We start from the raw sequence: 27,681 nt of genomic DNA, 5'->3' as shown, positions 1-27,681 counted from the left end.
TTTATGGAGGGAGGTATAATTAACATAATAAACTACACATATTTAAAGTATAATGTAAGTTTTGACATATATATGAAACCATCTTCATAATAAAGATTATGGACACATCTGTCACCCCAAAAGTTTCCTCAGGCCCCTTTGTAATCAGTTTTGTCTCCCCCACAGTAATATTCCTCTGCCCATCCCCAGGCAAACACTGATCTGTCAATATAGGTTCATTTGCGTTTTCTGAAGTTTCACATAAATGGAATCATACAGTGTGTACTTTTCCTTACCTCTGGCCTCTTTCTCTTCAGTGTTGATCAGAGACTCATCCGGGTTGCATGTATCAATAGTTTGTCACTTTTTATTGCTGAGAAGTATTCTACATTTTGTTCATCCATTCTCCTGTTAATGGGCGTTTGTGTTGTTTCTCTTTGGGGCTATTACAAGTAAAACCGCTATAACCCCCTGTAACACGTCTTTGGGTGAACGTGCTTTCTTTTGTCAAGTAAACATACAGAAGTGGAGTGGCTGGGACACAGAATAAGGTGTATGTTTAACTTTTAAGAAACTGCCAAACTTTTTTCCATCAGCAGCATATGTTTCTTACTTCACAGCTTTGCCAGCAACTGACATTCATTTTTTTTTTCAGTGATTCCAATGGGTGTGTAGTGGCATTTCATTATGGTTTTAACTTGCATTTCCCTAATGACTAATGACATTGCATATCTTATCATGTGTTTGTTACTTTTTTCTTTTTGACAAAGTGTCTGTTCAAATATTTTGCACTTTTTAAAGTGTTCTTATTACTGTATTTTAGGAGTTCTTCGTTATTTTCCGGATACAGGTCCTTGTCTTCCAGTCTGTGGCTTGTCTTTTTATTTTCTTAACAATGTCTTTTGAGAAGTTCTTAATTTTAATAAAATCCTATTATCCATTGTTAGATTTTACATTTAGATCTACATTCCACTTTGAATTAATTTTTTAAATAAGGTATGAGTATGGATTCAGGTTTGATTGGTTGTTTGGTTTTTGCATATGGATATCAAATACCCCAGCTCCATTTGTTACATTATCCTCTCTTCATTGAGCCCTTTTGACACTTTTGTCAAGAATTAGTCGTCTATATATGTTAAGTATGGTTTCCTTCTGGACTCTGTCTTTCCATTGATCAACTTGTCTTTGTGCCAACTGCAGGAATTTTTTTTTTAACTTTCTTGATTTACTGACCAACTCGTCTCTAGGTTTGCCAGTAGGCTTTCCTGTTGATGCACCTGGAAAGGCAAGAGAAAGGACAAGGGAAGAAAAAGAGATGGGCAGGTACGAAAAAAAGAAAGCAAAGGTCAACATATCACATCACAACAGGTAAAAGGAAAAGGATTAGGAAAAGCAGACACTAAAAAATTGACATCTTCCAAACTCTTCCATGACCAAAGACCACCCCTCATCTAGTATGATCTATCTTGTTTTGAAAGGATACATCTGTAAAATAAACAGCATTTATGAGGTGTTAATTCATTTATATTCTCATATATTATTCATCAAAGGCATATGCTACTGCCAGAGTTTCTGAGCAGCTTGAGACAACCAAGGTTGTTATAACTCGTGCCAAAAATAAACTGACCTTTCAGATATCCTGTGCAGTCTTGTGGTAGGCAACGTTATGATCTCCATTAAGCTTTTTGAAATATTCACAAGAGCCCCCGGACTGCCACCATCTCTCTCTAGGCCCAAACCACTCTCTTCTTAGAGCCACTGGGTCCTGGAGCTTCAGACAAACCCTAGCCTCGGGACTTCACCTGGCTTCCTTTCCTCATCAGCCACTTGCTGTGTCATCAGGGCTTCAAAAAAATATGTGATCTGTTAATGTGATGGAAATAGCAAGAAAGTGTAAGGCACTGATTGCCAACCCACAGTTTTGCAATAACTAGGAATATCACTAATTATTAGCTCAGGAGATAACCTCTTCACCATGAAAATTTTTAATTCTCTCAAATATGCAACCAGCACTTTTCCCCCTATGGTTGTGTGGAGTACAGTCATCAGGTTTAGCAACTCAAAAAAGTCTGAAATACCAGAGTATCAGACAAAATAGTGAGGAACTGAAAATGAAACAGACCAAGTGCAACTGTTTAAAAAGTTAGTCAAAGAGGGAAACTGCCCCAACTGGACAGACCAAAGCTACCAAATTCGACAGCCTGACATGTCTGGATCATCTCCAAGATCCCAAAGTCAATGAAATGATGGATTCTTAGTGTAAACTGTAAAAATGCCACCTTACACTCAGACACAGTTCTTCTCAAGCAATGATTGATCTTAACAAAAGGGAACAGATGTCAACAAATGAATGCACCAAAAATGAGGTAAAATACACTATTATTGATTTCAAATATTATTTCTCCCTGTGTTAAGTTATAAGTGTTCCCATTTGCTTTCCTCTTTCTAAAAATAGGGGGTGCTTTCAAATTTGCCTGTCGCCCTTATGCAGGGGGTTCAGCAAGGCCTCTCAGAATGATTCCCATGTCAGCACGCGCTGCTGAAGCCAGGGCTACTGTACCTTGTGAGTCCACCTCCTTGTCAAACAAACCCCAAGTTCTCTCTCAGCTGATGCCGTTTCGAGGACCAGGAGAGGGAATCCAGACTTCATTCCCAGTTAGCTGTTATCTATGAGAACTTATCTAAGTTTAAGTCCTCTGGGCCTCAGTTTATCTCTAAAATGAGGCTTAAACAAGGGATGAATATAACAAATATAACAAAACAGAGAACAAACTAGTGGTTGCCAATGAGGAGGGGGAGGGGACAGGGGTCAGAGGAGGCTATGGGATTAAGAGATACAAACTATACGCATAAAATAAATTAACTATAAGGATATATTGTACGGCACAGGGAATATAGCCAATGTTTTACAATAATTTTAAATGGATTATAAACTATGAAAATATAGAATCATTATGTTGTACACCTGAAACTAATAGAATGTTGTAAATCAACTATACTTCAATTTAAATATATATATATCTACATATACTATGTGAATACAACAGAATACACAGTCCTTGCTCTAAATTCTGATCTATCTCTAAATTCTGTGACTGTTATGGCTATTAAGTTTTCTACTTTAGGCACTTAGGTAATTAACTTTAGGTAATTAGAGAGCTCCAAACTTGATTTTAAAGTCTGATCTAAATTTTCAAACTTTAAAGTCTAATCTAAATTTTCAAACAAGCATATTAGAACCACTGGCATGGCGTCCATCACCAGTAAATGGTGCTATGGTGACAGTTCCATTTGGACACTGACAAATGTAATAATCAGTGTTTTTACTGAACTCTAGAAGACAAAATGCTTTGTTTATTTTTACTTTTGCTGTCCCTGAGGATTAGCAATACCAAATCAAGCTTATATAAGGTAATTATCACAGTGCTAAAGCTTGCCATTAGAAGAAAAAAAAATTTTTTTCAACACATTACTTCTAGTACATCTGTACAACACTTTACTGTCTTCAAAGATATTTCACATTCATTAGATAAGGTTTACCCCAGGTGTAGAGAGCAGAAAGAACGTGAAAAGAGCAAAAAGCTCAAGAAAAGCTTTTTTTCTTCCAAAATTTAACTCTTTACTAGAGAAACAGCCTATATAATAATTAGCAGTCTAACTGTGGCTTAAGTCAAAATATAAGCAAGATTTAAAGAAACTGAAACCACTAAGAGCAAATAAGATTTTTCTTTCATTAAACTTAATTCTTAATAACTGTTTAACTTTGGTTTTTTTCTTTCTATTATAGTAAGAACTGTATTTTCCTTACAATTGCAAAGGAATTTTGTTGACATAAAATCACTAGTAGAAATCACAATTTCCCAAGTCCTTAAGGCTTTTAAATAAAATTTACGCCTCAGATGTCTGTAGTAAATAAGTCACTAGACAGGCTTTGAGTCAACTGGAGACTCTTTCCTCAAGCCACATTCCCACATCTTATTTTGTGTTCTAACAATTTTGTGGATTTCAATCCATTGGCTGAAAATAATATCTGAAATGAACAGGACAAGGAGATTTGAAAGATAAGCTTTAGTTGATCACAGTGCATCAAGTCAGCAAAAAGTTTAAGTACAACTCAGTTCTCGTTTTCTTATAATAAAGAAGCATGTAATCCAGGCTTTTCATTATGAAAATTGCTACAGACCAACAACAACAAAAACTGAAGAATAGGATTATCTACCTATTCAATAGAGTTCCCTGTAACCAGAACAGTAATTGTGGATTATCCATATGGAACCAAATTTGTTACAGAGAATGTTTATTTTGTTGCAAAAGGAATTTACATGTGACATACCATTTTCAAACAGCATAAAAAGTTTTCAGTTTTTATTAGATGCAGTAGTGACTTTGAAATCGCTATCTGAATAGTGATCAAACCTTCAGAAAGTCTTCTCTACTATCTTTTCTGATCAAACAATCCCAAACTCAAAAACCCAGAATCCCAACAAAAAATAAAGTGACACACTAAAAAGAGAATACAATGTTAGTTTCTGAAATTTTATTTTTTAATACATACAGTTCACAAACAGAAACCTTCTAACACCACACAATTCCATAGCCAAATGTTTCAATTTTATCAACATTCTTTAACTATTTACACTGTCTTCCCGTAACAAAAGTGCAATCCAAGACATCTTGACAAGAAATCTTTACTGACAAGAATATATTTTTGAGCTGGTGTTAATGATGCACATCTATTATATTTTCTTCAAATTACCTGGAATGATAACAAAGTCAACAGGACATAGAGATGAACTGGGTCAGGCAGCATCCTTTTTATAGGAACCAAAACACTGAACAAGAGCACTTTCTCCTTACCTCCTCTCCAACCTCCAACTAAAATTACCCAACAGCTGCTATCATGAGACTAAAGAGAAAAGCAAACTGGAGTTAAGAGAAAAGCAAACTGATCTGGGCACAGGAGAAGAGGCAGCGTGGTAAGCAGGGGTCTTACAAGACAAAACAAAAGATTTCACCAAGTTAGTCTGGGTGATCTAATAAGTTACGTGTCAGTACATCTGTTAGTTTTAGGATTTAAACACCTAACAATATTCTTTCCTGATGAGTTAATTCCCCCCTAAACAGATATGAAAATACTTTTTACTCCAAAAATGAGCGAGCTTCTTTTACAAAATTGGAAATTAAAGACTGTTTGGGGAATGTTCTTTCTTATTGCAATGGGTTAATTCACCCCACTCCCCAACTTCACGGCTGTCTATCTTTTGAGCTGTCATCCCCATTTATCAACTGTTGCAGAGGCAGCCAGAGGAGAGTGAAGGACTGAGATGGCCTGAAGAGCAAAGGATGAGATGATCAGAATGAGTCTTCCCACTAAAACTAAAGCAGGTAATTTCATTTGTTCAGGGTAATGTAACTCTTCAAAATAAACACTAGATAAAAAAGTAGGTAAAAATCACTTATTAGTCACTTATGAGTGGGTTCATGTCACTGAACGTTGTCAGAAAAACAGAAAATGTATCTCTTGGGTAACTAATACCCTTTAATATCCAAGCCACAACAAAAATAATCATCTTTTTTGATATATTCCAATTCCCATCAAGGTATTCAGAGCAAAGTATTTGGAGAAAGTGTAGAGAAAAAATATTAAGGTCAGCAGATTTCCAAAATAAGATTTATTCTTCACATGGTTGCATACTCAATTACATACAAAATCAGCTAAACTTTTGCAAATTTAGACAAGAATGCAATGCTTCAAAGGCAAAAGACATTCTCAAAAATAATATCTATGCCTCTCCTTTTATGTAACTTCAGCATCCTAGAATCCTAACTTAATCATCAAAATAAAGGCCAAAAACAAATTTTACTCAATTACAGTGAAAGCTCATCAGACTTATTTTTCAGACAGTAGAAAACAATATAAGGACAAAACACTGAATGCATCAGACACTACATGTGTGGCAGGTTTAGGCTGAGGACCTTGCTGAGTGTGATCTAGATGTAAACTTTAAGCTTCAGAACAACAATATAAGCAGGTTTCTCTTTAAAGATTTAGGTGGGTTAAAGAACAGCATTACAAATATTTTACTATTCATTTTAAATTCAGAAATAAAATCCAATGGCACTCTGAAGACAAGAGAAACTCACCAATTTTTATACCTGGGTACATGAAAGAATCAACAGGGAAACAGCTAATTCAGTCACAGTTTTGTGTATTGAAGACAGATTTGCAAGGGCTATGTCTTACAGACCTCTTTTCATTGCATCAAATGCTGTCAGACCAACAACAATTTTCTGCTTCTTTCAGACATTGAGCATTTCCCCCTACTGTGAAATATTTTTCAGATCCTCAAACATCAAACTAGACACGATCAGCTGAATTACAATCATCCAAACTGAAAGATGAAGAATATTAGTCAATCTATGGGTTCTTTAATGCTGTGTTCTTTCAAACAAAACATCAAATATTTCAGGCAGCAGAACTGAAACTCACTTGCAATAATGCCTAAGCACTTCTGAGAGGAAAAACAACTGTTTTTCTGAGGAAAAAATGGTATAAATGAAGTAAGTATTAGAAAATGTTCACATAACCCCAAATTTAGCCACCCATAGAAGGATCGTATTCTCAGCATCCTTTTAGCATATATGCGTATTTTACTTGAAATTATCAAATTCATTTTTGAGAAATCATATTCCAGTTGCAGTTCTGTAAGGTATGGGGTGCCAGTTATTTAAATTATCACACTCTAGTGAACAGAAGGCTGTATTTCGGTAAGCTCAATACTCTGACTTAATCATATTCTATAAATTATCATCTTTTTCACCAAAGGAAAGGTGTCATGGAGATCTTTGAAAAATCTATTTTCAAACATATTGTTATGCATTACAATCAGTGACTTTCCAAAATGAAACACACTTTAAAAAGAAATATTAACATTATTTTTTTTTCTCATAGCCCCACAGATAAGTTTCTCCTTTCCTTCTTAGGGTCAAATCTTTGATTTTGGAAACTCAGCATTAAATGGGTAAAATGCAGCCACAGCAATCTGGGGGGAAGATAAGTAGAGCAAGGACTGGTTCTGAAACTTAGCAGTTGGGGTCTGCGGCTGTGAGATTTATCCTGTGAGAAGGATCTGACATCAAATGGCACTTGGACAGTGCACGACCTACATAAATCAGTACTGCCCAAATCACATTACTCACGGATTCTCCTTAAGCGTTTGACCAACTTCAGAGACACAATTCAAATAACAAGGTTCTGCCTTTTTGCCCTCTTGAGTCGGTGTGCATCATTTCCAAATTTATTTGGCATATTCTCTGTTACAGGTCCGCTTACCTTAAAAATCAGTGCAACACCAACAGTTTGCATATGTCTTATAATTTGGATATTATTTTCAGTATGAAAACTGGCTGCTAAATTGCAACAGGGATAGGGTCAGGGCTCACGTTCACTTTCAAATAATCTGTCAGTGAGGGTCACCTGCAGGTCAGGTGCGCTGCAGAGCACTGCACCAAGGTGGACTAACCCACCACCAGCTCTCCAGGCACAGACTTACATTCACTTGTCTCGTGTTCTTTCCAAGGCCCAGCGAAGATCTAAAAGCGGGTCTGCAGACAGTTAACGCTTTAGTAAGAGTTTCTTCCCAGCACCTACCATGCCCTTAGTTTCCCACCACATAATCCCTTTCCCAAATTCACCCCATCCTCCCCACCACCTTAAAAGCTGCATGAGAGACTCTTAGTGATAGTGAACCACTCCCCCAGACTCACAGGAGGCCCCAGGTGGGCTCTGGTCACGACCACAGACCAACACTCAGGAGTTAGAGAGGGCAGGGGCAGCGCCCTTGCAGTGGCACACATACACAAAGGAGCTCTCCTCTGAATTAGAGAAGAAATTAATGTCGCAGTCTGCTTCCCTAGAAAAGATATGTAATAAAGTAATAATATCAATAAAATAGCTATGACTAAAGCAAAGCTTTCATCAATACGCTTCGAGAACTTTGAAGGAGGAAAATGGCTTCACGAAATGGTAGTCCAGGTTGCCACAGTGTGGACACTGCTGGACGTTGCTGTACTCGGAGAAGTACTGCATGCCAATCCGCACGTCGATCACAGGCTTCCCGCAGTGCTTACAGTTCAGGCGGGCCTGGGGGAACACAAGACGCCGTGAGTCACAACACCCCCTGTCCCACGACACTGCCAAGGTCATCCCAGCCAAAATGCGAGACTGCCCGACCTGGGAAACCAATCAAGAGTCTAGAGATGCATCCCTTTTATTACCCAAAACAGGGTACGCAGAGCATCAGATAAGCATAAGGCACACACTCAAATATTCACCATTGGTCTGAAAGGTTAGTGACTCTGCATCTCCCTCCCGATGTGCAGCGCCGCCTGTAGCCACACCTGCTGGTGGGAAGGAAATTCTCAACTGGTACTGCCTCAACTAACGTTCCCCTAACAATCAGAAATCCCTTCCCCCTGGATTTTATGAAGTGGCTGAGGCTAACTTCTCTCATCCAGACCTGCATGAAATTTCTCTGAAGATTTTTTTGAGTTTATTTTCAAAATTCATATATATTTTTTACTCTACTCCTTACTACATTTCTGTTTTCTTTGAGGTAAAAATAAAAATTCCCTAAAACACTCAAGTAAAATTAACCATCCAGGAAGAAGGGCTCTGTTCATCCTGAGGCTTCTGGAACCCACTAGCAACTGGATCTTCACTCATGCCTGGGCCTCCCTCTGACAGCGCAAGACCAGAGGCTTTCAGCAACAGGTCTAAGGAATTCAGCAAATAACCAGAAATTATAAATACAACAGACTCTCATTTAGATTTTTTCTAAAAAGGTAACAGAAAAGTATAATCTCGCTTTGCCCTCAAAACCCTCCTGCAAGATAGGGAGTAGTACATGAATTTCAGATGATGAAACTAAGGCACATGGTGATAAAGCAACGTGTGCAAGACCACGCAGTTAGGAGGCAGAAGGGCTGGGTCTGAACCACAGGCGCTCACCCCAGAGCCGGCCCTCTGAGCTGCCACATGGACCACCTTTCTATAAACTGAGAGAAACACCCTTTTAACTGACTAATTTCTCTAAAGAATATTAAAAGTGAGATTCTAAGCAAACCTCTCTCTTTAACCTGTTATTCCTTCCTAATTACTAATTCTTGCTTATGTTTGGCTCAAAGTCTTATTGGAAGACACTCCTTGATGCTTTGGTAGCATCTAACACTTGTACATTTTCAATAAATAGAGCTGATTTTTTTTAAAAGCCAAAAGTAATCAAGTATGTTTTTCATTTCAGTAAGAGGGCCAGAAAAGAAATGTCTGGGCTTAAAAGAAATACACAGTCAGCAGCACAGGCCGGGTGTGGCAGTCTGCTCTTCTGCTTTTCCCTCTGAAGACGAGGAAGCAACCCCACTGCCTTCCAGGGGTGGAGCAGGAAGAGCACAGGGCTGGGAGCTACCAGGCTGTAGCCACGGCTGTGACACATGCAGGCAGACCCGGCTAAAATACTCTAACTGCTCAGGCCTCCACCGTATGCGGAAAGTAAGAGGACGGGGCTAGACATCTTCCCCCACCCCAGGCCTTTCTCGAGCTAATGTTCTATGAGGCCCAAACATTCTTTCACTTCCTTATTTCTTTAAAAGATAACCCTCCCCGGTGTGTGTGGGAGAGAGAAGCCCCTTCTTTCTGTTTCTCTCAAGAGCTGGCATCAAGGCACAGTGGGCGTTATAAAATGCTACAGTGAATAACTAAAAGACAATACCTCATTTCCAAGGCTAAGTTTCAAAATGGAAATGTGGTCCATGTATTAGAATGGAGCAAAAAGAGTCAATCTTATCTGAAATCAAACGACAGGCTATGAATGGCCATTTAGATCTCCCATGACCATATTTCTCATCTCAGGTCACTAGTGCAGACACAGCATAGCTGAAATACCGACTCGGCCGGCCTTTTAATTCAACCAACACAGCTTCTCTTCTGAATAAACTGCTAACAGTCAGAATTTCTCTACAAAAATCAAACCATAATGCTAAAGATATAAAACTATGTAGTAAACTAATTAAGTGTTTAACAGGTATTTATATTAAAGGCTTAGCCACTGAAGAAGGAAGAAAAATCTCTCTCCTACCTATGAATATCGAGGAATTACATAACAAGCGTCTTCTTGTCTCAAGCACTTAGAAGCAAACCAAGATACTTCCAAGGATTCTGTCTCCTGTGTTTCTATGGACTTGAGTTTTCACCTATTAACACCTCTCTCTTTTCCTCATGACAGCTAAATTCTGGATGCTCTCAGCATCAGCAAATGCCTCTCCTTAGCAGAGTTTTATGGATTACAAATCTTTCATGTTAACCTCAAACACCTTACAAGGCAGGCAGTTTCTGAGTAATTGCACTGTCCCACAGAACAAAACCAAAAGAAAGTTCTATCTATTAAAGAAAGTGAAACTTTATTCTCTCCTTTTAAATAACAACTTCTTCTCACTAGAAATTTATTATATGTTAATCATACAAAACATTAAAAAAATATAAGTAAGCAAAAAGAAAACCAAAGGAACAACCCAACTCAGTCCACCATCCAGAGACAAACTCTGGTAACAGGTTAGCAGATTCCTTTTCAAGTTCACTTTTTACAAATGGGAAGCATACTATTATGCCATTTAAAACCTGCCTTTTTGACTTAAAATAATGAAAATATTTCCCACATAATTACACATTATTCTGTAATACTCCTTTTAGTGACTGCATAGTATTTCAGTGACAGCTGCACCACGCTCTAGGAAATCCGCCATCACTGGGCACTCTGGGGAGTTTCCCGACTGCTCACTGCTGAGCATGCTCTCCAAGCCCTCACACCTCCTCCAGTGTGCCTGCAGTGCTGCCTCTAGCTTCTCTACATTTTCTTGGGGAGAGAACCCTGATATCACCCACTGCTCACTCTGTGGGGTCCATACCAACCTGACAGCACGGAGAGGCGGCCAGGATGTCATAGGTGTACATGGTGCCCAGCTGGTGCCAGCTGCCGTCCCACCGCGACTTACACTTGATGCAGATGATCTTGTGAACCCCTTCCAGGCAGTCCACGCACACCGCGTACAGGTGCATGAGCCTCCCTGTGCACAGAAGACACGATGCTGAGAGTGGCTGTCAAAGAAATCACCTTTTGTCTCCAAAGGGGATTTAAAAAGTGGCTCCTCTATCAGTTATAAGTGAACATTTTATCATTTGAATAAACATAAAAAGCAAAATAGATGACATTTATCATATATCCCTAAATTGGCCTTTTAGAATAATGATGGATTACTACTGTCAATGGGGCACAGGCTTTAAGTTCAATCTCATGAAATACTTGCTTCAATTCACTTTTCAGAAAAGTGCTGGCAGGTTTACAATGCAGACATCCAAACTCAAATAACCAAGCCACATGTGCTCAAAACCGGCCTATGATCACACAGGACTTTCTCCTCAGAGGTCTAGTGGGACATACAGAGGCTGAACCAGCAATGCTGGTCTGTACTCATGAGCTCTTGTCCATTAACAAGTCCCACCATAAGAAAGTCCAAAATCTGTCTTGGTTTTGGTAGCCCAGAATTATACCACAGCCAAAATTACTATGTTAAACTGCTCTTGTCTCCAAAATTGCTCAGTCATCACCACATCCAATTTAGGAACCAGAATTATATCTTGTGTTTTTTTCCCCAAAGGAGTTCAATGTCTTATTGTTTACTGGGATTCTGAAAGTCACAAGCCTATTCCTCCATTATTTATCAATATCTAATGCTTATAAAGGAAAGATGTCACTCCAGTTCACGTTGAAGGGTTCAGGGTCAAATTAGGAAAGAGCTGGAATGCCCAGAACCTGCCTGGGCTGTACATGACAGCAATGGTGCTGCTCTCTGTGTGGGGACCGGGGCTCCTCTGTGCTTAAAAACTACCATCAGGAGAGCACATCCTCTTAAATGATTCTTATTCAGAAAGCACTGCTCGCTCCATCACCCAGACCATGCTCTTCATCTTTTCAGTGGTTAAGGACCAGCCTGCTCCTTATCCATTGGAAAGGTCTGTATGGTACTTAAAGGAAACCTTGCATTTCATTTGCTTACAAGACTCTCTCTCCCTCCGTGAGGGCAAGAACTATGTCTACTCATCCTTGAAAGCTCAGCGTCTAGCACAATATCTGGAATGTCGAAAGCACTCCATAATTGTATGTTGTGTGAACGGATAGGATAATGCTAACAGCCAAAGACATTAAAACCTTGGGGCCTCTATGCCAAAAGTGGGACAGGTCACAAGAACTTCTTGCAATACTGCCCATTTCTGCTGCAGGGCACTGAAAGTAAAAGGGTCTCACATGCCATGACCACTCAGAGGCGCCTCAGGCATTTCAGGCTGTCAGTTCAGTACCTAGGAGCCAATGGAAAACGCTTCATTTCCAATTTCCCTCCTAGACTTACTGCAATTCTCAAACACTCAAGGACACCCAGGTGGCTACTAGGAAAGGTGAGGGCAGGGACAGAGAAGTCACATATTGGTAGCAATGACTGTGATGATGGAGTTGACAGAGAACCTGTACTGAGTGCTCACCAAGGGCCTGGCACTGTGCTAGGAGGCTGCACAAATTAGTTCATTTAACCCTCACAACCACCCTATAAGGTAGGCATTATTCTTATTCCCACGTCAGAGAGGAGGAACTGAAGCTCAGAGAGCTGGAGGAGCTGGCCCAAGTTCACGAAGATAGTAAGTAGCAAAGTCCAGACTTGAATTCATATCTGACTCTTAACCTCCAGACTACCTCATGGGAATTCCCGGCCTGGACTGAGTCTCTAGATTTCTTTCAGTTACTATTATATGTTGTCCTAAATACGGAGAATTTAAAATTTCTAAATTCTAGTGTTGTGAGTTCAAACAAAAAGTAGATTCCTGAGAGAACAGTCACCTGTGGTTCCAAGTGGTAAAGAAGCACCAAAAGAAATTTCAAACTAGATAAATCTTAATACACTATTAATACCAAACAAAAACATCTTCTGGAAAAGTCAGGCTGGCGCTGGAGGCTGGGGAGGGCAGTGAGGGGGCAAGGGCGGGGGAAGGGAGTGACAATCCACATGGTCCACCACTGGAAATAACACGTATAATCAGCTGCAGCCTGGAATCCTGTGGCCTGGAACGCGGCCTTTCTACTGGAGTTGCAAGTGCTTTAAGAAATGCATGGTTGAAACTCTGACAGAAGAAATGACTGATGCTGGCTTGCTGTAGGAAAGACTGCACAGACTTCTCCAAGATGAGGCAACAAAAGTACTGACACCGGTCAAGGCCCCACCTGTGGCACTGGCTTGTCTGGAGCAGATAAAACACCCCGATCTTCATATTGTACCATCGACAGTTAAACTTCACAAGATCTTTGTAGTGCGTGCCTAGTGTATCCACTATCTATTTGTGGATGTGTATGTACTTAGGTGTGTACACACATACACACACATACACACACGCACACGCACACGCACAGAGTTCTTGGGCCTGTCTCAAGCCGAGAGAGAGAGGGGTCACGCAGCTCCCATCCTCACGGTCTTTAACGCTACCCTGAGAACGCCCAGGCTAGTCTAGTGGGAGGTGAAAGAATATACAAGCAGGGATAAGCCATTCTAGCCAAGGTCTGCCAGCTGCTAGACGCGTGTGAGAGGCCATCCCAACCAACCAGCCCACAGAACTGTGAGAAGTTATAAATCATCACAGTTTTAAACCACTAAGTTTCAAAGTGGTTTGCCCTATAAAAAAGGCTAAAAGACATAGGGGAGTAGATGAAACTCTAGCAAATGAATGAATGAGACCACTTCCCACAAATTCATCTCCCTTTCCCTGCTGAGAAAGATAAAACAGAAAATAGTATCCATGAAACAAGGACAGGATGCTATTAAAAAGAACTTTTGGAAATGACAAATATGAGAACAGAAAATCTTAAACTCAGTAAAAATACTGGACTATAAAGTCAAGGAAACCTTCCAGAAAACAGAATTAAGAATAAAAAGATGAACAACAGGGCCAAAAACATATGTAATAAAGGATTTCCCCCACCTCTAAAAAAGCAGGGGGGTAGGGGGAAGCAGTCTAAGAGATCCAACATCTGATTAATTGTTCTACAGAATTAAAAAAAAAAAAGGGAAGAAATCATCAAAGAAATAAATCAAAAGAAAATTTCCCCAATCTGAAGACTACAAGTTTACAAAATCAAAAAGCCAAGAAAGCATCCTGCACAATGAATGGGAAAAAAAAAAAAAAAAGACAGAGAGTGAGAGTGAGAGAGCGAGAGAGAGAGAGACATCATGGTGAAACTTTAGAATACTAGATACAGAAAATCTAAAAACCTCTGGAGGATAAGAAAGGGAAATAAAGAACAGGAATAAGAATAATATTAGATTTCTCAATTGCAGCATTGGAAGACAGGAGACAGGGAAGAAACGCCTTCAAAATTCCAAGGGGAAAATATTTATAACTTGGAAGACTATACCCAGTCAACCAGCAATCAAGTGTGAAAATAGAATCAAGATATTATCAGCCTTTCAAAATCTCAAAACATCTATTTCCATGCTCTCTCTCTCAGAAAGCTCCTAGGGGATACTTCTTAACAAACTGAGGAAATTAACTGAGAAAAAAGAAAGATCTAGGAAACAAAGATAAAAAAAAAAATAGGAAAAAGATGAAGGAATCCTGGAAGGACATCTATGTACAGCAGGTATTAAGTGCACCAGGTGCAGGAAAATGAAAGGTTCCATGAGGGAAATTTCTAGGGAAAAAATCATAAAATGTCTGATAGGCATGTGGAAATGTTTTTGAAAGGCGATGTGAAAAGCTACTGAAGAGTTAGAACCACCAGCCAAAGCTTCAAAAAAGGCTAAGCAAATGAAAACATGAAGCAATTAATAACTTTGATAAAAACAAAAGGTGTCCTAGAACATATGGTATTCTATATACAAAATACATCTACAGTTCTTGGCTCATCACTAAATATTTACATACTCATAGTAGCGAAAGTATTAAGGACTTAACTAAGAATTGTGATGTATTATCCTGAGAGAAAGGGTAAGATGCAAGAAAGCATAGTCAACCACCTTAAAAGTAAATCAACAGGTAATATCTAAAATTGAAGAATAAAGATAATTTTAAAACTATGATGGTAAAAACCCGAAGAACCAGTTAAGATCTGAAAGTGTCTCTGGGAAGTGAGACAGCAGGGGTTGGGGGGAAGATGTATCATTTTTACTACGGGCTTTTTTAGCACACTTTCAAAGTCAGAAACAGGTTATATGTCATGCATCCCATCTTTGTTTAAATTCAATAGTTTTATATGAATTGACAGAGTCCTCTGTCAACTGACCAACCCCCTGTCATCAATTTATGGCTGAAATGTCCCGGTCTTTGTGTGTTATCCACAGCACCAATCATCTCCCTACCCCTCACCACCAGGGTAATATCTGAGCTTTCAATAGCCCTCCATTTTCCTTCTGCAGCTATCAGGTAAATCTCATCTTTCATAACTTTCAAGAGTAATTCAACTAATCTAAAACGTTGGCCCTCTCTGGCCCCGCCCTCTCTGACCCCGCCTTTCCCTCACTGCGTTGTGTTCACAAGGATCAAAGAGAATACACACCTTGCTGGGCACATTAACACAGGTTTCAAAGGCAACTATTTGACAGCAAGTAAAACATTTATGCAGTTCCTTCTCTAAATTTCCCTCCAATTATGAAAAACTATACACCAGGAATCCTCTCTCGAAATTACAGCAAAACAAAAACATCAGATTACCCACCAGGACAATTGTACTTGGTACAGGGACATCAGAGTAAAGGACACCACCTCCACCACCTCAACCGGCAGAGGTGAAACATTCAAATGTTAGCTAGCTCCTGACTAGGACAAAAAACACCGTCGGTTCAAATTAAGCCAAAACAGAGCAATCCCTTCTTGTTCGCTTTCCACTCCTCACAAACAGAAAACAGGCAAGGTGAATGAACACCTGTACCTTGAAGGTGACAGGGAACATCGTACTCGATCTCATCGTGTCTCGAAGGGCTTAAGAACAGAGTCCCGTCCACCAGTGGGAACTGCTCGAACACCGGCAGCGCCCGGTGGCACAGGGCGCAGTTCACCACGTTTCTGTGGCTGGCGCTGAGGGCCGCGAGGATGAACTTCCGCAGATCCTCGCCCTGGCCCATCTGGGCATCGTCCTCCATCCGCACGTGGAAAGTGTTCAGCTTATGCCGGGGGATGTGAGCGAGCAGCTCCGAGAGGTCAAGGCGCCGCAGGAACTGCACGGGGGTGTCAAAGTGGCCCCCCCTGTGAACCGACAACCCCGCCGGGCTGTAGTCAAAGTGGGCGTTTCGGAACACATGGCCCCCGGCCAGGGCCTTTTTGTGAGGCTCCAGGTGGATGGCGTTCTTTAAGAACTCCCCGAGGTACCTGGAGGAGCGGGGGCCGCTGAAGTGGGCAGGGGAGAGGATGGAGTAGCCAGTGGGCGGGGACTGGCCCGGGGAGCCGCAGGGGGACCGGGCGCCGTACGCGGCAGCCCCCACGGCTTTCTCCTGGGAGTTCTGCCGGTCCATGGAATGCCGGCGGGGGAGGTCGTGGGCCAGGCCTTTCTGAGGCTTGGTGGGCGGCCGGCACTTTTTTGCCTCCTCTACCGCCTCGCCGGGGGGCCTCCCCGTGTTCTTCTCCGACCCCGACTTCTTCTTCTTCTCATCCTGCATCCGCTTCACCTGGTACCAGTCTGTGTCCTTCTTCAGGTGGCCCTGGCCGCAGCGGCAGGAGCAGAAGCGGAAGGCCAGGTCGTAGCCCTTCTTAGTCCACATGTTCTGGCGGCACTGCTTCTCGTTCCAGCTGCGGGCCCGGCCGATGCAGTTGAACTGGACCAGGATGCTGCTCTCCCACTCGTAGAAGCACTGCAGGTGCATCCAGGTGCTGTAGGGGCAGTGCTCGTTGTTGCACACCACCTTCTGGTAGTCGTCCTTCTCCAGGTCCACTGGCCTCCCGAAGCTGCAGATCAGGGGCGTCGCACAAGGCGCTTCTGGGGAGAAGCACAGAGAGAGAATCAGCGCGCAGGAGGAGGGATTCCAGCCGACACCGCGTCACAGATCAAAGCTACCATCCCGCCTGGGCCCATTCACGCCAAAGGTATGATTTTCCTGGGGTCAAGATTTCCACTACTGGAATAACACCAGGCAGGATTAGAAAACACTGTTTTCTTCTGGTGTGATGTTGTGCCAAGGGAATTCATTTTCTGGTATTTGTTATCTGCTGAAAAACATACCAATAAGCTTCAAAAAGTCCAAATCTTTCACGGGACAATTAGCTGTACATCAGTACTTGCAACAGTGTAATAGGTCTTCCCGAGACGTGGATGTGATGACCGGCAGTTTCAGGGTTCTTTAAAAATGAATCACTCCAGTGAACTAGGAAATATGATGGAGCTACTTAACCAAGGTGATAGCTCCCAAAGGGCTCTCACAAAAAAAAAAAAAAAGAAAGAAAGAAAGAAAAGAAAAGAAAAGAAAAAAAAAGAACAGGTGCACACAGAATTCCACTGCCAGGTCATGAAGGGAAAAAACAATCCTTCTTAATCTATCAGGACAGAAAGCAGGAATACCAAGATATCTCTACCCTAGTTAACCACATGCCCCACAGGGCACCCAGAAGGCTAAGCAGGTTCCCAGAAAGGAGGTAAAACCTGGTAACACAGAGTAGAACTCATTTCTTGAGAAGTGGATAGTATTTATAACGATTTGGAATTCCACTGGATTCCTGTTACTTCAACATCCATAACATCTTCAGAAGGCCTCTCTGGAGGGCAGCACTACGCCCAGTGGGAGCTGCTGGGCTTGATCACAAAGGTTCCCCGTGCCAAGCTCATGTTAGACTTTAACTGTCCTAGCTGAGAAGCTAGATGAGGACCTTGAGTGGAGTTCTGTTTAGAAGCTCCCCCTAGTGGCAGTGTGGCAGGCAAGGCTACAGGCAGGAAGACTAGGCTGGGGTAGGGGTGCAAAGGGGAGGCTGCAGTGATCCAGGGGACAGATGAGCCTAGATGAGCGCAGAGTTGGTGGGCAGATGCTGGCGGGCAGCGAACATGGGAGGGCAGGGTGGGCCACCCTGTTTCGGACCTGCTGAACTTACTGTGTCTGTGCACCACGGAGGTAGAGAAAGACACAACTGCAGCTCAAGATTTGGAGAAGAGAGCAAATCCCTGGACAGAGGGGCCTGCCCAAGAGGAGTGTGAAGAGTGGAAAAGAATCCTGGGAAGCAAGACTGAAAGGCTGGAGAAGAGTCCTCCACAGAGACTGGCAAAAGAGGAACTGAGAATTCACTGGAAGACAAGTCAGGAGAAAATTATAAGGCCACTGGTAAAGCTGTAAGAATAAAGGACTGTGAAATGCCCCAGAGCGACAGGAAGATAGGTGCTTCTCAACCTCTGCACTGCTGATATTTGGGGCTGGATATTCTTGGCTGTGGGAGTTGTCCTGTGCACTGTAAGAGGTTTAGCACATCTCCGCTAGATGCCAGTGACATCACCCTCCTTGACTGTGACACTCTAAATGTCTCCAGGCATCGCCAGTCACCCCTGGGGTCAACATGGCCCCTAACTGAGAACTACTGGGTAAGATAAAGACTGAAAAGTCCTCACCAGCATGAGCAGTGAGCCGATCACTGACATTCAGTAAGGACAGTCCCACGGGGGTGACGGGGGACAGGTCAGAGGAGGATGGTAAGGAGCGGATGGTGAAGTAAACAAAGCAGAAGCAGTACTGGTGACCTTCTAGAAAACTCCTTCCAGAGGAATAACTGTAGAAGGAAGGAAAGAGTGGGCAGAGGACAGCAAAGGCTAATACCTACAAGCATGTTCATCAACTGGGGGACTGAGTGCCAAAAAGTCAGGACAGCCTGAAGATGCAGGACAGGGAACAAGCTATGCAAGTCCCCCGAGCCCTCACAGCCTCCCCACTGGCCACTGATGACAAACACAACATGCCACCAAAATGAAGCGGCATGGCTGATGGGACCCACAGAGCCTATAACTCTGCATGTTACGGTTTCCCTTCAATGTGGGGTTCCAGGGCCTCAGCAAAATGGCCCTGCCCAACCTGTCTACACCCGTAGCTTCCCCTTCTAACTCTTGGGAGCCCACAACCCTTAATCTTCACTTGTTCAAACCCCAGCCCCCTAGTGTAGCAATTCACAGCATGGACTCTGTAACCAGACTGCCCCAGTTCGAATTCCAGCAGTATCACTGAAGAGCTGTGCACTCTTGGACAAGTTACTTCACTTCTCTGTGTCAGCTCCCCCTACGTAAAATGCAGGTAACCACAGAATGTATGGTTCTTACAAGGATGAAACATACTGATCCAGGGGCGGGGCTGAGAGCACGGCCTGGCTCAGAGCAAACCTCCTCGCCTTCCTCCCATTCCTCAAAGCCCGCCTCTAGATGCCAGTTTCACCAGGTCTCCCCTCTTCTCCTGCATCCTGACCTCCCCACCCCCAGCAAAGTTCTGGGTCTGAACCTTACTATAGTCCCCACTGTGATCCCTAGCGGGTGATGACTCAGCAGAGGATGCCTATTACTCATCTCTGTGTCCCTTGTACCACTGCGCTCAGGCCTTGCATACATCTAGTGCTGAATAAAGTTGCATTAAAAAAGACACCGGGTGCATGAAACCCATACATGGCAAGCAGAGCAGAAGGAATCTGTAATCTTAGGCAGAAAGACCTAAACGTAGGGAAGCACACTGAAGAGAAGTAGAAGGGTACTGTGTACACTGAGTAAATTGACTACAGTCACCTGGGCTGTGAGACCTTCAGTGTCTTAAAACGTTAACTGGTCAGTTAAATGAAGTTCAGTTGCTTTTATCTTCAATCGTTCAGAGAACAGCCTTAAAGGGAGTGTCTCTGAAATGTAATGACAATAACCAAGGTTATATTAACCCAGGACTAAGGAAATCAAATTTAAAGAATGACCTAATAGTACAATATCCAAACTTTGAAATTTTAAATGCTGAGATTGACTTGATTTTTCTTTTAAGAATATTTTCACATTAAAGAAAAGTAGACTAAGAAGGGAAAAATTCTACTTAAATTCTTTCAAAAAAGCTGCAAACACATCATTTAACCAGTCCTGAGCACGTCTATGGACCAGGTCTTTGGAGCTAGAAAAACTGGCAAATCATGCCAAGAGCCCTAACAAAGTACATGCCCAGATCACAGAGGCAGCACAGCTCCGAGTCCCTGCCCCTCCAAGTCTGTCATCATCAAAGCCGTTCTCACCTGCTTTCTACCCTCCAGGACTCTGCAGTGAAGAGACTTACTCCAACTTGCCAGCTCTGCTAGCTTACACATCAGCCACTTTGATGTGGCCTTGTGGCTAGTCCTCAAAAACAAATACAAAGCCCAGGGCTATTTAACACCAAACATTGTGTGCAACAGACAGCTCACCCTGCTACAGACTCCAGAGGAACAGGGCGAGTAACAACCGAGCCTTGGGACCAGTGCGAGGGCTTCCAACAAGGCTTTTACATCAACACAGGCTTTTAACGAAGGCTTGGTTGGAAAGGCAGCTGGGACTGATGTGAGGAGTCTGGGTGCCGGTTCCGCTACTGACTAGTTGTTCGACATGGAGTAGTTTCCTCATCCGTAAGTGAGGATAAAAATGCTTGCATTTACTAACCTCAAATACATGTGGAAACACTTTGTAAAGTTCCATAAAAACTCTTCTATGCTGCCTCCACCATAACTTTATTTCTGTTTTTCCTACTTTTCCTATCTAATGTTTTTGACACCCAGTAGGTGTTTAGAAAGTAAAGAAATTAATGACGTCCATTACCTCTTTTTCAGTTTCTAAAGTCTTACAATTAACTAAAACATATAGGAAACGGTTTTTTAACTCTAAGAAACAGCACTGGTGGCATTCAATAAATCACATAAATCGCTCTGGAGCGAGCGAGCGAGCGAGCCAGCCATCCAGCCAGCCAGCCCAGATTTGACTCTCAGACTAAAACTTGTTAGTTTTAAGACCTTTGACTTGTCACTTAACCTCCCTGTACTTCTGTATTTTTCACCTGCAAAACGGCAAAGATAAGAGTACCTACCTCAAAGGGCTGCCATGAGAATTAAAGGAGTTACTAAGGCAGTTTGAACAAGGCCTGGCACATAATGAGTACCATAAATATAAGCAATTATCATTAGAAGCCTTAGCACTTCATACTGTTTGATGTAAAAGCCAAAGGACTTTGAATGTGTTTAGAGCAAAGCTACAACCAGAAGTGACCATCCTCGTTCCTCTACACAGAAGTAAGTGCAAGAAATGTACTGCGTGCCCACAGCAAACCAAGCAGGGTGCATGCCCAAAATAACTCACTAAATATTTACTGACAAGTTTTAAAGAAGCAGAAGGAAAATTCAGTCCTTCTAACCCCTAAAGCTGTTCTACTTGGTGTCAGACAAATAAGCACCTCTCTGTATGTATTTTTCAACCTACACGATCTCTTCTAAGCCTAGGTAACAGATTCATAAAGCATGGCTGCATTTGATTCATGGGATGTGTTTCTGAAAGACCTACATAATTCAAGACTGATTATCCCACAGTCTGGGGGTATGTATGGGGAATGCATCCTCAGAACACATAAATCTGTAGTCACAGGGTTGTATTTTTGCTTTACTGGTGCTTTTTAATATCAGCATTATCTCTAATATCTCTCAGTTGTACCTCATAAATTGACAGCATGGCATATCATAGTGTTTTATCACATTTCGGTTCCAAATTTATAGATTGTCAGGATGTTTTTCAGCACCAGTATTAGCACATTTGGATATTTTGAAAGCTATAATAAAGATTTAAACTATAAGTTAATTTAAAAATAATAACACAAATGTCACCAAAATCCATGAAGATATTCTACAAACAAGAGTTCACATAATATTGCCAAGGGTTAGTATGTGTATCTCTTTATAAGAAAAGGTAATGACACTGGGTAACAAAACATTTTTATAATTCAGTTGACCTGCTGGCTTTGAAAATATGAGATGGCTTGATGCATAATTTGGGGGAATGTGTCTGTTGAAATTCTGCACATAACATGACGCTTTTATTATTATTTATGTGTCATTACTTGAAATTTGCATAATTCAATTTGCATATAATGGGATCACACTGTACTAGGAAATAAATTAGCAGGTTGTCTTTTCTCCAGCTAAGAGATTTAGATCTTGAGGGTGTTGGATCATGGAGAACTACACGGCACCCCAGCATTTCACATACTCATCGTGAAGGAACGGTAGGTCCAGGAGCTGTCTGAACCAAACCACAATACCACAGGATGGGAACAGAACTGCAGACTAAGTACACGCGTATGTGCACCAGTGTGTGCAATGTGCCCGTATGTGTGCATATATATATATAACTGCAGAGAAACTACCCAGTGTTAAACTAGCCCATTTTTAAAGACTCCAGAAAAGACTTCATCCTCCAGTACTATAATTCAATTTTAAAGCATTTTCCCTCCTGTGAGACACAAGAGAGCTTGACTTTGATTATGCTTGTCAATGTCCACCCCTTTGCCTGCACAAATATACAAAATATGGCCATAATCAAAACTCCTAAATCATGTTTTTATATGTAATTCCCATTTACCACCTAAGTTATAAGCACGGTATCCCCAAAATGTCAGCCTACTTCTCTACTGGTGCACCCAGAATGGTGCCTGGAGAGCAAAGGCCGTAGTGGAGCTGGCCCCTCCCTTTGCCTCTGGATTCCCAATGGTCTCAGCTGAAAGAAAAATGGCTTCATCTGCCCTCTAGTCTGTCCAACAGGTAAAAACATACTGCATGACTGGCAACAAGGGTCATCTGCAGACCAGGCAACTGTCAGAGAATACAATCCAGAACTCACTGCTGTTTAATATCTTCCAAAAGCTCAACTAAGAGAAACAATTTTTAAGAAAGATTTCACAGATAATGGCCACACACTCCTCTAGCTCCAGTGGGGTGGTCTGGCCTGTGTAAATCTTACTAAGCCAGTACAAGGACTTTTGTTATGAAATGTAAATGCCTTTCAGGTGCATTGTGCCCTCCCTGGATCATCCGGACCTCCACCCCAGCCCCATGCATATACTTACTCAGGTGCCAGGACCCTGAAGGCATTTGGGTGTGTGACCCCTGTGCTGGATAAGAGCTATCTCTCAGTTAAGCCAGGCGTCAAGAACTGGCTACCTGGACTATATTGTTTTATTCCTTGGTTGGACTGATTTTAATGGCATGAGCAGGCCTAATAAATTTGTTTTATTTAGGAAAGAATATCGTCATGCACATTGCTCAGCATTTTATAATGTCTTATAAGTAGCTAAGTGTCTGATTTTGTTTTGTTTTTAATCTGACGGACACTGTAGAGAATAATAAAAAAGCAGCAGACTCACAGATACAGAGAATAAACTAGTGGTTACCAGTGGTGGTGGTGGGGCAACATAGGGGTAGGGGAGTGGAAGGTACAAACTACTGGGTGTAAGATAGGCTACAAGGATGTATTGTATAACACAGGGAACATAGCCAATATTTTGTAATAACTGTAAATGGAAAATAACCCTTAGAAATCATTAAAATTTTTTAAAGGGGAGTTACACTTTTGCTAACCAAGTTCTTTAACAGTTAAACTTTAACTTCAAGATCCATTGTGAGCCCCAATCATTTTGGCAATTACAATTGCCAATAAACAACTGTTTGCTTTATGGGTTGCCCTTTCTTGTATCATTCTTTGAATATTGGCCAGCTTGGTGTTAAGCACTGTAGGAATCTGTCATCACCTTTTGGAATTCTCACCACATTTTCTAAGACAGAAATCAGCGCTTGCCTCCCTGCTTGGCATCAATGCAGATGCAGTGAGCATCTTCTCCTTGCAGTGACCAAGGGTTTTAAAGCTTGCCAGTCTAGCAGGCTTGCTTCATCATTTTTTCAGACACCGGAGTGAAAAAGAATGATGAAAAAATAGAAAAACATAAACGCGTAAGTATCTGGAACCAGGATATATTGATAACACTCTGTGCACAGATGTGATGCCATCAGTACCCCCAGTTTCCTCCTCTCTGCCCCTGGAATGAAGCGGAGAACATCAGTACAGTACATGACAACCCCGAATTTCTTCCACCATCACAACTGATCATGAAAATGGTAAAAGTTTGTTATCTGCAAATATTATGGATTTGAGGCCAGATTTTTTTGAATCAGCATGTGCTGATAAGCAGGCTTAACACCAGTTCACTAGGTCTGACACACTAAAATCTTCTAAATCTTTACAATAAAGTCAAACACAGGATAGTGTAAGTACTTGACTAGAGGTTACTAGAGATCAGGACATCTGCAAAACAGTACAATAGTTACATTCTCAAAATGCTTTAGAAACAAACTATGCAGATAAACTTCATATAGGAAATATTTCAGAGTGATCTGGTCTCTGAATAAGGCAGTTTTCTTAGCAGGTGTATTATACATAATTCCCTTTAAAAAAAGTCTTCAAATTTTCCAGGACACTAATAAACACTCATTTGGGTAAATGTATGTTTTAACAGCCATCATTTAATAGAGACTCTGTTCTAGGAGACATAAGAAAAACACTAGGGTTTGTCTTAAGGGTTAAACACTTACTATGGAAGAAAGAAAATACGTGGGGTCTCTGAAAATCAGCCAATTACAAGTCAGTTCAAATGTTTTTGAACACCTGTTATGTGCCCAGTGCAGAGCTTAAACAGGGGTTGCAAATGATGAATAAGATTGTAAGCCATACTTTCCTATTTCTTTGAGTATCTTGTACTTTTTTTGTTGAAAATTGGTCACTTTAATTAATAAAGCGGCAACTCTTGAAAATCAGACCCTCTCTCCTTGCAGGATATGCAGCTGTTGTTGTTACTGTTGTATGTTTGTTTAGTGACTTTCCTGGACTAATTCTGTAAAGTTTCTCTTTTTTCATCATGTGTAGCCACCGAAGTTTCTGCAGTTAGCTCAGTGGTCAGCTAGTAACTGGACAGAGACTTCCTTAAATGCCCTGAACCAGTAAGTGTCCTACTATTACCCAAGGGGCTGTGCGTGTGTGTTGGGCAAGTCTTCAACAGTTTACAACTTCACTTAGCCTTTACCGTGTGCGGAGCCTCAAGGTCAGCCAGAGTGAGAATGAGGGCCCCTCAGGTCCGTTCTGGGCTGCTCAGAGCCCTGCCCAGGAGCATGGTCTTCTAGAGCAGCAGGAACACATCAGAGCTTCCCAAAGCCCCTTATGGACATCTCACTTCCAAGACAGTCTTTTCAAGTTTTTTGGCCCATTTCCTTTGTGCTCCAACTGGTATCACTGCTGCAGGCAGTTGCAATGATAAACAACTGCTGCTGAGTGTTTCAAACAGACATCCTAACAACAGGGCTGTTAACCTGGGTGATCTTTGAGCCAGGTCAAAAAAGACCAGCCCTGTGAAAGGGGCTCTAACAGGGAGCTTCCCGACAGGTCAGAGTGGCAGTTCTCTGGGGCTAGGGCTTTGGGGGAGTATTTGAATTGTTTAAATACATTTAAATGACAATTTTTACAATAAACTGGAAACTGTATCCTCTGCATTTATTTAAATCTTTAAAAAAAATTGGGTGTGACAACATTAATACGCAAGAGGAACTTTGTTTTTTTCAAATTCTTTTAGGGGACACACCAGCAAAAAAGTTTTATCACCACCTTCAAATCAGCCTTCTGAAAATTACACCACGATGCCATCATCCATGCAGTCAAGAACCTCAGAAACTCCCAGACTGAAACCTCAAGCCCCCCTGGATACGTTCAGGGAGCTCCACAATTAGATCCCAGTCGGGCCCTCCGCCTGATCGCCCACCTGGCCCACACGTCAAGCCGCTGCCTCCCTGTGGCTGCAACACAGAAGGGGAACGGGTGGACCATGGACCACGGGCGCCCCACACCACTACTCAAATTCACTAGGTGTTTTAAAAGCATTACTTGATTAACTGGTGAGTATTTTTTAAAGAGAAAACTGGAAAAGCTTTAAAATAAATTTTCTCAAATATTTTGAAACCTTTCTCTACTAAGTCCTGTAGGTAAAGGGAAGCTAGTACTTTAAAAATATTTTGTCAACTTGTTTTAATTAGCATAGGAGCTGTAGTAAAGCTCACTTAAGCCCATCTGTCTTAACCTCTGATTGAGTTTATCCTCTCTTATGTTATTTTAGTGTGTGAGATGGTTCTAAACAGGGTAGCAAGTTGAGTGCATGGAGATTACATTCAGTTAAACATGTTTTTATGCTTTGAGCAGGGTTTAAACACAAGACTTTTACTCAGACAAACCACTCTATCCAAATAAACATGGAAGACTCACATTCCCTCCAACCAAAAAAGAAAACAAAAACAAAAACAATGTGCTCTTCAACTATATCTAACAACTAGGGTTTTTAACATTCTCTCAATATATTCAATTTATTCTCCTAGACTCACTCTTTTCTTACGTTCAATTAAAACCCACAAGCTTACCCAGCCTAAAGTCCAAACTGAAAAGGAGAGCTACTATTCTATTCTACCTATTTTTTATTTCCATTCTGGCTCCAACACTCTGATATCAGTAAGAAACCTGTATCAATAATGACTGTAGAGAATTCATATTTTCCTTGTCTAATAGAGGCCATGTCAGGATCTAAAAGGACACAGACCCAAAATATGCCTGGTTTAAGCTAAATATCAGTATGAAGATAATGGTTTCATAGTTTCCCCAGTTTCACGGAATAAAAACAAGACAATCCGCTGGTTCAGTTTCTGCAAACACCTCCTGAGCCCAAAAGAGGATCCTTTAGTGATCTAGCACCCAAGGCCACTCCGCTGGTAAGGGGCCTTCCCTCTTCCATTCCCATCCATACTGCACAGAGATCCGTAACCTGCACAGAGCCAGCTTAGGAGGACAGGTAGTGACCAACAGCTTTGTGTAACAAGATCAGAGTAAGCAGTTCTATAATCAGGAATAGTGTCTCATTCAAAATTATAGAACTACTTACTATGATCTGGTTATACAAAATATTATTCAAAATGGTCGATGTTATTGATTAACTGACCACATTAATTGACCACATTAATTCTTAGAATTGCTTAAAAACTAGGTTTACAGAAAGCCACGTTAAAGAAGCAAGTGCTTAAACCCAATTACAATATAAAGATTTCCTGACCTCAAACTTTGCATTCCTTAAAAACAAAGATAGACAATGAGGTAAATCTACTCTAGCTAACAGGATTGCTAATCTCAAAAACAAAAACCAAAAAACGCCATGAGCAAAGTCTTACTTGTCATTTAATGAGAACAAAGCAACTTTCCTTAGAAAGAATATAAAGAACCAGCATTTCATCACCACAGAGACTACTGAACTGGGCAGCAGAAAAAGCACTGACACTGAGAAACAGAAACTCCGCCTGCCTTGCCTGAACCCTGTCTGGGCCAACAGACAATTTCCACGATGATTCTAAGGCTACTACCGTATTTAAATCAATAAAATCCCAGCACAATGTGGCTAAATTCCTCTTCCTACTCTATCCATACCCCAAACTAAACTAGATCCTGACACTCCTTTGTTTTCCATGTGCCTTTTCTGTCCTGCTGAAGTTCCTAAAAAACACAGTCCTTCAAGCTTTCCTGCCTCTCCTTCAAAATAAAC

The 27,681-nt window shown here is 41.5% G+C and overlaps 1 protein-coding gene across 2 annotated transcripts in view; it reads right to left on the bottom strand.

The window, feature by feature from the left end:
* Window positions 1-4,501: 4,501 nt before the first annotated feature.
* Window positions 4,502-27,681, bottom strand: part of HECA (hdc homolog, cell cycle regulator) — a 37,016-nt gene continuing 13,836 nt past the window's right edge. Inside the window, exons 2-4 of one of the 2 annotated variants that reach the window (XM_072965929.1) lie at window positions 15,999-17,036; window positions 10,943-11,097; window positions 4,502-8,122 (exon numbers count right to left, since the gene is read on the bottom strand). In XM_072965929.1, coding sequence (XP_072822030.1) covers window positions 7,958-8,122; window positions 10,943-11,097; window positions 15,999-17,036 — 1,358 coding nt within the window. In that variant the 3' untranslated portion in view covers window positions 4,502-7,957. Of the gene's footprint in view, window positions 8,123-10,942; window positions 11,098-15,998; window positions 17,040-27,681 lie in introns of both variants that reach the window. The other variant, XM_072965928.1, reaches the window with a different exon arrangement.

This window comes from Vicugna pacos, chromosome 8, assembly GCF_048564905.1.
Source record: "Vicugna pacos chromosome 8, VicPac4, whole genome shotgun sequence".
NCBI lineage: Eukaryota > Metazoa > Chordata > Mammalia > Artiodactyla > Camelidae > Vicugna > Vicugna pacos.
The sequence above is the reverse complement of the archived record's forward strand: the minus strand, read 5'-3'. Positions and strand labels throughout refer to the sequence as shown.